Source organism: Pseudophryne corroboree, chromosome 6 (genome assembly GCF_028390025.1).
Source record: "Pseudophryne corroboree isolate aPseCor3 chromosome 6, aPseCor3.hap2, whole genome shotgun sequence".
Classification (NCBI taxonomy): domain Eukaryota; kingdom Metazoa; phylum Chordata; class Amphibia; order Anura; family Myobatrachidae; genus Pseudophryne; species Pseudophryne corroboree.
The window spans coordinates 810539702-810553390 of NC_086449.1; the positions used below are offsets into that span (position 1 = coordinate 810539702).

Sequence of the window (13689 nt, forward strand, 5' to 3'; positions counted from 1 at the left end):
AAACAGTGATAGGTATTAATTAAATTATTAATGTTTTCTTGTGCATGTAACATACTAAATATTATGATTGGTTAATAACAATCTTACATTGTTACACCTCATTTCTCAAACAAGCAATACCCCCTTCCCTTAAATTTGATTATTTTTTTAAATTATAAAGAATTTATTAGCACACAAATGTCAATATAGTATAGTAGACACTAACTCTAAATTGATGTAACTGTAATGGTCTGCATGCAGGCTCAATCTAGCAGCAGCGATAGCGATGTTCGTCACCGCGCATCGCTATCGCAGAGGGGGCTACACACGAGTGATATGTGCAGAAAATCTAATCAATCTAGTCAGATTGATTAGATTTTAGCCATGGATCTCTCCATGAGTACCCCCCTTAATATTGCTCTCTAAATTGTATACAATTTCAAAGTGCATATCAACTATTCTAAACATTTGCTAACTTTTCTGCATTGCTAATATATTTACTCAATTTTTTTAAATTAGTTTACTGTTCTGACCTCCCAATCATCATCTGCAAGCCAAAGAAGATTTTTTCTCCTTATTACTTTCCAGGTAATATGCATTTTAAAACAATTTGATGTAGATAATTTGTCTTCTATTTATGTACCTTAATCATCTGTTCTAATGTAATAGTTTAATCTTGACATTGTTAATTATATTTTTTTTTCACCTAAACTAGTTATCTTGTTTGCCCTTCCAATCAACTGCAATCCGCTGATTAGGACTCCTCATTATTTGGTTTTGCGGTAACTATACCTATTGAAACAGTTTTTATCATTTTTATATTTAGCCTGTTTACGTACTTTAATCAGCTCTTAACAAAACATATTACATACATTAAATAATATTTTTAATTTATTTCTTACATAATCTTGTTAACTGTTATGACCTTTGAAATGTCTGATATCCATATCTTCATTTTTAGATTCATTCCTTTTTTTTTATTTAATTATAATTCTAAACTAAATTGTACTTCTAACATGAATCCTGGAATCATGTACCTTTAAAAATATTAACATATCTAAAATGAACATATTTGCTTTACCTATACACTAATATATATATTACTACACAGGACCATATCTCTAACTTTGGAAATGCCTAGTATGGATCCACTCTCTATTGTTAATATTACATAACAATAAAATATTATTCAACTGAATATATTTATTTGAAAAAATATCATATTTAACTATATTGTTATGACAGCAATATATTTAACATTTTCCTATTGAATTATTTTAAACAATAACCAAAATCAAATGTTCGTAATTTTTATCCATCATTAATATAAACACTGTCAGATTAGGATGGCAATAGTATTTCCACATCTTCTTCAGAAACTGTGTATATTTACCAAAATATAGTACAATAATAAAATTATACAATACTAATAAAACTGTGTAATATCTCTCAATGTTTGGGTATTAAAGTTGACAGATTTTTACCCTTAATGTAAACTAAAAAAAAATTACTCTTAGATTAACAAATATGAAAAAAAATTTTTTTTTTGTTTTTATATTATTATATAGAAAACACGTAAAAAAAATTCCTTTTTTAAATTTTTTTATTGAATCATCATTGTTTGTGCACACAGTGTATGACTATTTTTTTTTCAATACAGGAAAAGAAACTTGATCCACAATGAATCCACAACAAAGAATATGAAAACCATCTTGATCCTACATAACATAATCTGATGCGGTGATATTATTCTTATTAATCTTTATTATAGAAACATATACAATATATTTTTTTCAAGATTTATTTATAAATCTATTACCAGTTATAATATGTTAACCTGTTCAAAGTTCACCCTTTAGAAAATAAAAGTTTTATTCATTGAAAATACTATGTTAGCTTATTGTTTTTATTATTATTCCTCATACTTACAGCACCCTAAAACTTAAATGACGCAATATGTGGGAAATACATACGCGTGTATGTCTTTGAGGGAAACATGGGAAATGATGATAGCGTCAATTGGCTAGATGGTTTACGCCATCAAAGAACCATATATATTTGCTAATCTGATCCCATCCTTACCTTCATAATTTTAATTTCCAATTCCAATTTTTTATATATCAATATTAAAAATTTACTATTTTGCGAGTTTGGAAGCAAATTTGTGTAATGTGTACATTAAACACACAAATATGTTCCGATTGGTAATCTATTCAAATATTATTGCAAATACAATTAGAATATATAAATAGTGGGAGCGCAGAATGAATCCAATATATTATTTTATTTAAAATATTAATATGTCATCCACATAAAAATGCAGTACATGAACTAGCCTAAGAAAAAACAATTGATATTATATAAATGTAAACGAGACTGCCATATCTCCTGAACAAATATGAATAAAAATCCTTTAATAAACCCTAGTTAGGGCTGCATTAATGCTTCATGAAAATCAGCCGTGCGTCCACGAGCTGAAATGATTGTAAAAAGGAGACTGCTAAAAAGTGCCTCTGTTATAAGTCACTGTCCTCCTTATACACAATAGAATCTCATTGGTAGAGAGTGTCCCAGTACTGGACTTGCGGACAACCGTGCTGTAGTATTATGTGGCAAATGGATAGTGATGGTCAAATTCTATTTGTGGTATATCACCTGATGTAGAAGCCTCTCCGTCAAAGGCGCTGTACTGAGCCGGGTTTGCTGGGGCTCTGTGCAGTGAACGTACAGCTGGTCTCGTCACCGGTGTACCATCCAGATGAACACGGTAGTTTAATTCTGCTGAAGGATGCTGTACCAGTCTGGATATGCAACAGTGTAAAAATACTGGAGCAGCAGATTCTCCGTCCGCTGGTGGAAAAATCTGTATTAATTGCGGCTACGGTCCACTGGATGCATGCGGGTCACAGGGTGTTAAGAGAATATAGCAGTCCAAATGAGGTACTTCAAAGGAGTACCTTAACGCGTTTCTCGTCCCACAACGCTGGCCGTTTCATCAGAAGGAAATGAATTTTATTTCATTTCAAAGGTACTCCTTTGAAGGACCTCATTTGGACTGCTATATTCTCCTGACACCCTGTGAGCCGCATGCATCGAGTGGACCGTAGCCGCAATTAATACGGATTTTTACACCAGCGGACGGAGAATCTGCTGCTCCAGTATTTTTACACTGTTGCATATCCAGACTGGTACAGCATCCTTCAGCAGAATTAAACTACCGTGTTCATCTGGATGGTACACCGGTGACGAGACCAGCTGTACGTTCACTGCACAGAGCCCCAGCAAACCCGGCTCAGTACAGCGCCTTTGACGGAGAGGCTTCTACATCAGGTGATATACCACAAATAGAATTTGACCATCACTATCCATTTGCCACAGAATACTACAGCACGGTTGTCCGCAAGTCCAGTACTGGGACACTCTCTACCAATGAGATTCTATTGTGTATAAGGAGGACAGTGACTTATAACAGAGGCACTTTTTAGCAGTCTCCTTTTTACAATCATTTCAGCTCGTGGACGCACGGCTGATTTTCATGAAGCATTAATGCAGCCCTAACTAGGGTTTATTAAAGGTTTTTTATTCATATTTGTTCAGGAGATATGGCAGTCTCGTTTACATTTATATAATATCAATTGTTTTTTCTGAGGCTAGTTCATGTACTGCATTTTTATGTGGATGACATATTAATATTTTAAATAAAACAATATATTGGATTCATTCTGCGCTCCCACTCTTTCTTTTTTCACACTCACTTTGATCCATTGTTGGGGCAGCCCGCCCACAACTGGTGAGCAGCCGCCTGAATCCAACTACATATAGTGTGTGTATTTTAGAGCGCAAATCTTTTGTATATATTTTTTGAATATATAAATGCATTGTTAAGCAAATGCAAATTATTAACAATACAAAACTTGCAATAATTTTTTTGGGATATTATTAGAATATAAATTATATATATATGCATGAACAATCACTGTAATATGGAATATGTGTCTGTACATATATTTTCTCTATTTTTATCTTGAACATATTAGTATGTGAACCCCACCAACATGAACAAACCAAAACAAAACAAAATAAATTTAGAACATTTTCAGGAATGCACGACTTGAAGTATCTCAGAAAGTATATTCCTATTATCGATTTGTCTTTTCAAACAGGACACATGGATGACTCTGTATCCCTCTGTCTTCAGTTCCTTCACCCTGGCTCGCAAGACCGTTTGTGACATATCTAAAAATGAAGTAAAACAGGTAAGTTCTTGAAAGTTAATTTCCATACTTTTGTCCACCTTATCTTTAACTGTAGTCTTCATTTTAAAAGAAATGCAAGGTTTAAAGGTAACAACCCTAATTATAATAAAATATTACAATATATATTTCTCATTGTGACTCTAGATCAGTAGTGCACCGAAGATTTTTCCATCATTTGTATTAGCAATGGTTAAGTTAAAGATATACAAGCACTATAGTAATGGGTTCCATCATAAATTATGTTTCACGGCACAGACAAAATTATCATGTCCAAACAACCCCAAAATATTGCAAAAATCACCATTCAATGGAAGCACTACTGACTAATAAAATACATTCTGAAAGAATGCATTTCTTGGACAAAGCAATGCCGTATGTCTGAGTTTAATTTATTAGTCTGCGGTGCCGATGTTTGATGTATGTATATATATATATATATATATATATATATATATATATATATATATAGTGTCAGTTTGTACTGTGCTCCAAACAATAAATACAATATGCTGCAGTGACCTCCTCGTCAGCTTGGCATAAGATGACTATGTAGATGAAAGGTAATCGGCTGCACTCACACTGCCGTATTCAATGATGCAAAAAGTGTCCCTTTATTGCCTACATGTTTTGTTAAAAATCCCCTTCTTCAGGGACAGATTTCTGTCCAAATAACTTGAAAATATCTACATATATTTAAAAGTTTATTATATCCTGTTTAACACTCTTCTTCCTTATGTCTTTACTCTTTTTTTATTTGTTTTCCTTTTATATTTCAGGCAACTTTGTCTACATGTGTGTTTCCAGAGCTCTGGTCCTCTACATAAAACAAAGATATTTGTATGCTACATGCCAGCATTTTGCTTATACTCCACTCTTGTGATGTCTAAACTTGTAGCCTATAACACTCTGCTAAGACTGTATCCAAAGTAAATCAAATGATGTTTTTTTTTTGAAAAATTTACAAACCATACACAAAATTACAATAGAAAATCAATGTAGGATTAACTTAGTTTCCTATTGAGTTTGGTGATTCAAACTCACAATTTGAATAAGAAGCCTATGGCTAAAACTAATTAAAAATAATAAATGTTAGTGTTATATGTAGGATTTTTTAAGTGCAGGATGATGATCGTTGAGTAGGGCACATTTGTTATCTTGAGGAAACACATTTTTTATGTTACGTTTTTCAAAAAAAGCATAGCACATATGTCTCACCATATTTAGTTATCTGATAATGCAATCTATATACATTTATTAATTACCTTTAATATTTAAGCTTCATCCTCATCGTTAGCTTCCTGTCTCTTCCAATGTTGAATTTGAATATTTGCACGCTCTAATCTGACTCGAAGATCCATATTCTCATCATAGCTTGAGCTAGGTCGATAAGCCAATTGCAATCTTGAATGCACTTCTGATGCTACAGCTATGCTTCTCAAATTTGTGTTTTCAGGGCTGTATTCAGAGGGTACAGGTGCAGCGGTGGATTTATACTTTCCTGTTGCAGCGGTGGATTCTGAGGGTCCTGAGTCAGCGGTGGATTCTGAGGCAATTTGTCCAGTAGTGGATTCTGAGTGTCCTGGTTTTGGCTTCAATAAATAGGGCCCTGGTGCAGTGGTGGATACATTGAGGCCTCTATAAGCAGTGGATACATAGTCTCCATGTAAGTTGTTGTATACATAGGGTCCTGATAAAGTGGAGGATACATAGGGTCCTGTAAAAGTAGTGGATACATAGGGTCTTGATGCAGGGATGGATACATAGGGTTCTGCTAAAATTGAGGATACATAGTGTCCTGTTACAGTCGTGGATACAGAGGGTTCTGTTGCAGTGGTGGATACATAGGGTCCTGCTGAAGTGGAGGATACATAGGGTCCTGTAAAAGTAGTGGATACATAGGGTCTTGATGCAGGGATGGATACATAGGGTTCTGCTAAAATTGAGGATACATAGTGTCCTGTTATAGTCGTGGATACAGAGGGTTCTGTTGCAGTGGTGGATACATAGGGTCCTGCTGAAGTGGAGGATACATAGGGTCCTGTAAAAGTAGTGGATACATAGGGTCTTGATGCAGGGATGGATACATAGGGTTCTGCTAAAGTTGAGGATACATAGTGTCCTGTTACAGTCGTGCATACATAGGGTTCTGTTGCAGTGGTGGATACATAGGGTCTTGGTGCAGGGATGGATGCATAGGGTCCTGCAAAAGTGGAGGATACACAGGGTCCTGTTTCACGTATGGATACATAGGGTCCTGATAATGTCGAGGATACATAGGGTCCTGTTAAAGTAGTGGATACATAGGGTCTTGGTGCAGGGATGGATACATAGGGTTCTGATAATGTCGAGGATACATAGGGTCCTGTTAAAGTAGTGGATAGATAGGGTCCTGCTGCAGTGGTGGATACATAGGGTCCTGGTAAAGTGTAGGATGCATATGGTCCTGTTAAAGTGGTGGAAACATTGGTACTTGCTGCAGCAGTGGATACAGAGTATACTGGTAAAGTGGTGGATACATAGGTTACTGTTGCAGTGGTGGATACATAGGGTCCTGGTAAAGTGGTGGATACATCTGTTCCTGCTGCAGGGGTGGATACAGATTCTCCTGGTAAAGTGGTGTATAGATAGGTTCCAGGTGCAGCGCTCGTTGCATACTCTCTGTGTGTAGAGCTTGTTACATAGTCTCCACGTGTACAGCTGGATACAAAGGTTCCTGCTGTAGCATTGGATATACAAGAAGGATTATCTGATCTGGACATTCTTTGTCTTTCTTCTGTCAACAGTTGCATGAAAGTGGAAATCATGCGTGTGATGGTAATAGTCTCATACTGCCATGCTAGCATTTGATTTATACTGTGCTGCATCTGTTGGTAGTTGATTGCTGCCACATTCTGTGATGAAACAAGATGATCGTAAAAATTTGCAAGAGTGACAAGTGCTTGATTCTGTTGTCTTTGTGTTGTGTTGAGAATCTGTATATTATTATTCAGCTGATTTATTTGATGTTCAATTTTTTTCATTTCTTCATTTCTATTCCTCTCAATTAGCTGCATGGTTTCCTTTAAAGAATCCTGTTGGCTAATGGTTTGTGATCTGCTAACGTCACATTCTGTGTGTATAAAAAGTTCTAGGTACAGTTAATACATCAATTTACAGACAATTTATTAAGTATAGTTAGAAGAACCAAAAAATCAAGTTATAAAAAAACCAGTATCTATTAATGATAGTGGATCTCATTAAAATCTATGTTTTATACATTAAAAAAATTTACCTTGATTTGTAGAGTCCAGGAATTGGTCTTGAAGACCATGGTCAATTACACTAGAATGTGCAGTCTCTGCATTCAATTCCACCTGGTTGGTATCTTCTGTATCAATATTACTTTTCTGGCTGTGCAATACAGGCTCCTCATTAATGTTATCCTGTGTCTGTGTGGCAGTCACCATGTTGCTTTCTATGGCTTAAAACATAATAGATAAATACCATTAATCTTAAACATAGTTTTTAACCATATTGAATATCAATGATAGTACATTTTAATTATATTGATCAAAATAAATACCTTTATCTAACATTAAAGGGTTTAGCATGGTTGAATTTTCTTCCTCCATGAAAGGATCATCCATTGTTGATTGTTCTTGCCTCATGGATGTTTCATTTACCGTGGAAGTCTCTACCGTAGTGGAACTTTGAACCACAGAAGAATATTCTTGCATCATTGATGTTTGGTCCGCCGTGGAATGATCATCCACTCTTGCCGAATGTTTCAGCATTGATGGTTCGGCCACAAAGGAAGTATCATCCACTGTCGAAGTATGTTGCAGCATTGATGGTTGGTCCAACATGGTAGCATGGTCCGCTGTTGCATCATGATGCAGCATTGATGGTTCGTCCACCATGGAAGGATTGTCCAATGTTAAAATATGTGGCATCACTGATGGTTCATCCGCAGTTGGAGGAAAATTGTCTGTCATAACTGTTTTTGTTTCAGAAAAAGAAACTTTCCTTGAAATTGTTGTAAAGGAACCTGAAATAAATAATAGGTATATTTAACATTGCATACATATAAATACATAATATTTGATAGACATTACAATATTTCTAGCATTATAAAACTGTGTAAAGCATACCTCAAAAATGTATTTACTTATATTTTTTTACTAATATTTTTTAATACATATAATATTTTATTATATTTATTATTATTATTTTATTACAACAGAAAAAAAGCCTTTTTGGCTCAATAATATAGCTTCTAATCCAATTTTTGATTTATTTCTACAACATAGGGTAAAACATTATAGCTAGCACAATATTATTTTACAGTAGGAGGGCATGTTTATAAAATTAGAATAAGATGCTAGATAGCATGTGTGTATGTTTTTAGGTTCAACGCTAACTCAGGAAAGTAGGTAGCAATTTACAACACACTGTGGAAATATTTGACTAAAAATCTGTAAAAAAAAAAGGTGAGTCTAATACAAAGCTCTAACACTTATCTGTGTGGCCGGTAAGGGGGTGACAGTTAAAAATCATTACTGGTCGGCCTTGCGTGGATGAATAGTGACAAGACATAAGTGTATGGAGAAGGGTTGTCGGTACTTAGTTATATAGTAAAAAATTTCAACATGGGTTTTTAATTCTGTTTTTGTTCTCACATTCCTCGTTAAGTGATGTGTTGTGTAAGGTGCCTAGCTCAGCTACCGCTGTATTATTTGCAGGTTCCCATTCCCAATTGTTGTCCAAGTTGATCCTTAAATAGGAAGAAAAATAACTAATTAAATTAAGAAGGTTGGACTCAGGTCTACTTATTTCTCATGTCAATCTAATGACCATGTCTACATAATAAATGTTGACTTTTAGTAGCCCAATCAATGTTTATCTACCTAATGACCTCCTACATGAAAAAATTAAGTTCGGATATCTTACATATATAACATAGTGAGGGTTGCCTGTAGTCCACACATTTACAGCATTTAGAAGAGTAGCATCAGCAGCAGGATTGGGCTGACAAAGAATGGCATAATTCTCCTTTGCGCCTGCAATTTTACCCATTGGCGGCAGCAGCGTTCGTAGAATGTCCTTTATAAGTGTAATTATTGATAATCAATTACAAAGTAATCAGTTAACTTTTGGTATATCTCGTTGATAAAACGAGAGACATAAGTAAGAGATTTTAATTTAATTAATTTATTTTGATTATACTAGCATTTACTTAGCAATTAACTATTTTTTTCAGCTAATAATTATATATGTATTTAAAAAAAAAAATTACATTGATTTTTAATTATGACCAAAGTATTTATTTTGGCTCAATAGAACAAAGAAATTAACAGTATATGTTTTCATATGCACTATATTTTGAAATATCTTACATAAACTATTTATTATCTAACTCACGATATAACATCATACAATATTGCAAACATTATTTACTGTTTAGTTGTAACGTTTTTACTTTTGTTTTAAATTTTTTACCAGACTGTTGCTCTTCCAAATTCTTCTGCTTTTTCTTATGTGTTTTCTTTTGATTTTTTTCTTGAGCAACCTTAAGTTCTTTAGCAAATATAAAAAATAAAATAAAAATATTACAGTTACTAAACATTTTAATATCACACACACACACACACACACACACACACACACACACACACACACACACACACACATTGAGTAAACCTTATCCTAAATGATGGGTTCAGGTACTAATTTGGATATACAATTTGAAAGTATTTGTACTAACTGCATATCATAATGAGATCGCATGGCGATGGTGTCCAAATTGAAGCACAGAGTGCATTTATGTTTAATATACACATTATACACAAACCCGTAAGGTCATTTTATACAATTTTTTAACATACTTTGTGCATTAAACAAAGTGTGTGTATATTTACACAATTAATTTGTTTCATATACACATTATACAAACAGCCTGAAGGTCAATTTATGTAATTTTCTTTATAATGTTGTGTATTAAAATAATTATTTTCACATTTGCCATCATAAAACAAATTTTTCACTATCTTACTCTCCCATTAAAATATATGTGTAAACATTTTTTATTTTATTGATTGATATTGGGCTATGGCATACTCCACCTATGTTTGTGTGTATATAGATATAGACACACACACATCTGGTGGATTGATATTTTTCATGGACAATACGCTATATATATCTATCTATCTATCTATCTATCTATCTATCTATCTAGATATAGTTATATACATATTTATAGTTTGTAAAATAGTTACCCTGGGAACCAGTGGGTGGCCTCTCGTCATCTTGTACCATTCTAAAGTGCTCTTCTAGTTTTTTCTCCCAAACCTTTTGGAGTTTTCTTCTACACTTTATTTTATGATTTGTCTTCCTCTTACAGTCACGTAGTCTCTTTTTGCAGCTTTCAGGAGTTCGATGTATATCTCGAGCTGTAGACACAGATTTTGCTATTTCTTCCCAAGTATTATTTTTAAATTTCTGGTGTACATTAAAAGCTTCGGGACCAAATAGCTGACATGTATGATGAATAACTTGGTCAATGAGGGTGTCTGTTTCATCATCTGTGAACTTTGGGGCCCTGTGGATGCTTCCTTCATCAGGAGATTCATATTCATCATGAGAAGCATCACTGTGACTCTTCTGACTGTGAGATGTTTCAGCTTCATCTTGAGTAAGTGAGGTTCGTTTTCTGCTACCACCCTCTGCCATTTTTTAAAACTAAGACAATCTAAATAAAGACAAAGATTTACTAAATAATTCTATATATATGTTCTATAATTTTTTTCTATTAATCATTTATTAATTAAGAATTATGTTTTCAATTTATCTGGAGCCATGCACTGATACTTAGATGCCAAATAATTCACTAGCCTTGAAACATCCATCGATGGTAGTAAACCATCTGTTTCTCCCCATCAATGTTAAAATTATTCAAACCTGATATAGACCTTGAAAAAGGGACAGCATAGTCCAGAAACGCGTTGGTTTGCCATGCTGTGCCTTATTCCATAATCAAGACGGACAATCTCTGCATGCTTTGGGTAACATTTGTGATTCTAAACTCTGGAGCCTACTGCTTTCTCAACACCTGCGGCTCACACCAAATATAAGGGTACGATCACTTTCCTGCCTTCATTGTGAATCACAACGTGTTTGAGATTTTTTTTTTTCATATTTTTTTTCTTTTATGAAATATTTTACATTATACATTATACATATCAGCGGATTGGTTGCCATGGACAACTTCTCCACTGGCTCACTTTAACACACTTTTCAATGCTTCATGAATAGATCACTATGGGAGAGACGTCATGAGATCTCTGCCATAGCAGCGACGTACAGACACTAGAGGTCAGTAATGACCTCTAGTATCTGTCACTGGAGACGGCTACAGCGGACGCCCACACAGTCCACGGCGTCTGCTGCAGACGGGGAGCGGGCAGGCGGCGGTGACTGCGGACACAGGACGCAGCGCACTGGGCGTATGCACTGCTTGAATGCACAAATAACCGCTCATGGCAATACCAAATCAATATCAGCAGCATAACTATTTCTCAAGTAACAGTGTTTTAAGTGGGATGGCCATGGGTGTGTTCAGCTGCGATGTGAAAAGTGTGAGTGGACAAATATGGTCACTAAAGGGTCTATTCATACAGAAAACGAAAACATAATTGATACTTATCACTACACATCGCATTGCTTTGATGCGATGTATAGCTGTGATAAGTAGCAATTAATGTATACTTACCCTTAAGACGATGCGCTGCGGTGTCTAGGGCTATTGCGGTGAGGTCTGCTCCAGCGGTCCTTCCCAGCGATGCGCGGGGTACAGCGGAGGGTCACTTTGCGCATGCGCAGGGTGTTTACCTCCCGTCAGCCCGCAGTAGTTGCTGTGAGGTCGGGGGGCAGAGCCAGCGCGAGGTGCAGAGCAGTGATCGGGGAAGCATTGAGCTTCCCTGATGTCTCCGCACTACAGTTCAGGTTACGGCGTCCTGAGATGGCGAACCTGGACTCCATGGAGAAGCGGAAAGCAGAGCTTTCCACACCTTCATGAATCGCACTCACCATTCAAAGGTATGGTGATGCGATTCAGGCACAGAGCGGGGGTAACGCTGGAGAAGTCAGAGACTTCTACACGTTAACCCGCTCTGTGAATTGCAGTAGGCAGAGAAAAGCCCTGTTTACCGCCAAAAAAAGGTCTTTTCAATGCTACATGAATAGACCCCTAACTGTGCTATGGGAGACCATATATGGTTTCAGTCATAGATGGCCATCCTAGCTTCCATGAAAGACCCGCTGACCAATCAAAGATCAGGGGTGGTGAGTCACGGGTGCTGTGGTCTAAACTACGATCGTTATAAAAAAAAAATATATATATATATATATATATATATATATATTTTTAGAACATACATAAATATTGGTTTAGGCTGAGATAGTGATGTACAGAAAACATAGGTTCTCCACCATCGCTGGGAAAAGTATTCTACATCGGTCATAAACCTTGAATTAATTTGATTCATAGATGAACGATAGTCATCCCTAGTGTATTTATCTATGTGGGATAGCACAAATGTATGTTGTGACAATAATCCTTCCTCACATCCAAGACACAGTTGCCACACCCTGCAGGGCTCTGCAATGTGATAAGGGTTGGGTGACATAGCTGTGTATCTGTGCAGTGATGCTAGATGTCTTTAGCATGATGAACAGGCAGCCAAGCATGGAGTTTAATCGGCGCCATTTTGTAATTGGGAACGTACTGTCAGTCACTCTGACTGCAAAACGGCAATAAAACACAGCTATGTTATCACAAAACCAGATAAGTTTACAAAGCCAGATAAAACTGTTCCAGTAACTGTAGTACGATTGGTTGTAATGGATGCAGGGCCGAGGTGTGGTATGGTTAGCAGAGGGTATCTTTAAGATGGATGTAACACATTAATGTAGATTGCTGCATTTGACTGTCAGAAGGAGTTAATCTAAAAAAACCAAGCAGCTAGTGATAGTGAACTCGGTATTATGTAGATCTTGAGGAGGAAACATTTATAAAGAGTGTGTGTGTTTTGTATTTGTCTGAAACGACCTATATTTTCTTCTAACTGTGAAGAATAGAATTAGATGAAAGTTTGAAATTTACCTTAACAGGAAATACAATTATCTTATTGTAAAAAATCAATAGAATACAGCATACCCGGTTTAGTGGTCTCTGGCGCAGTGGGTAAATACAGATTACTTACGCTGACACTCATGAGCGCTGTTCTCAAAATGGCGCCTAAGCAAGGGTCGATCTTGGCTTTTATAATCAATGTGAAACAAACCATCCTACTGCCTAATATTCTAAGTTTCTCATTGGTTCAGCTGTGTGGTAAGATAATGCATCATCTGACATATATCATATCCAACCAATTGGATATCGGAAGCTGAATAATGGGTTTGGTTTGAGGGGGTA

At 35.7% G+C, this 13689-nt stretch overlaps 1 protein-coding gene and 1 long non-coding RNA gene across 3 annotated transcripts; one reads left to right on the plus strand and one right to left on the minus strand.

Annotated features, from left to right (window-relative positions):
* Positions 1–435: 435 nt before the first annotated feature.
* LOC134933657 (uncharacterized) lies at positions 436–8293 on the plus strand. The gene is made up of 6 exons (XR_010179750.1): positions 436–567; positions 695–761; positions 1640–1719; positions 4143–4235; positions 5012–5161; positions 5689–8293. It is a non-coding gene; the product is annotated as an uncharacterized LOC134933657 (long non-coding RNA).
* On the minus strand, positions 4130–11613 carry LOC134933655 (serine-rich adhesin for platelets-like). 2 transcript variants are annotated; one of them, XM_063929032.1, is made up of 6 exons: positions 10493–11613; positions 9714–9791; positions 7798–8262; positions 7507–7695; positions 5498–7362; positions 4130–4215 (listed from the first exon to the last, which is right to left on the minus strand). In XM_063929032.1, exons 1-5 carry the CDS (start codon positions 10944–10946, stop codon positions 5507–5509), a joined length of 3042 nt encoding a protein of 1013 aa, XP_063785102.1. In that variant the 5' UTR covers positions 10947–11613; the 3' UTR covers positions 4130–4215; positions 5498–5506. The 2 variants fall into 2 exon arrangements, with proteins under 2 accessions (XP_063785102.1, XP_063785103.1); XM_063929033.1 differs by having other exon boundaries at positions 5498–7344; positions 10493–11202.
* Between the last annotated feature and the right edge of the window lie 2076 nt (positions 11614–13689).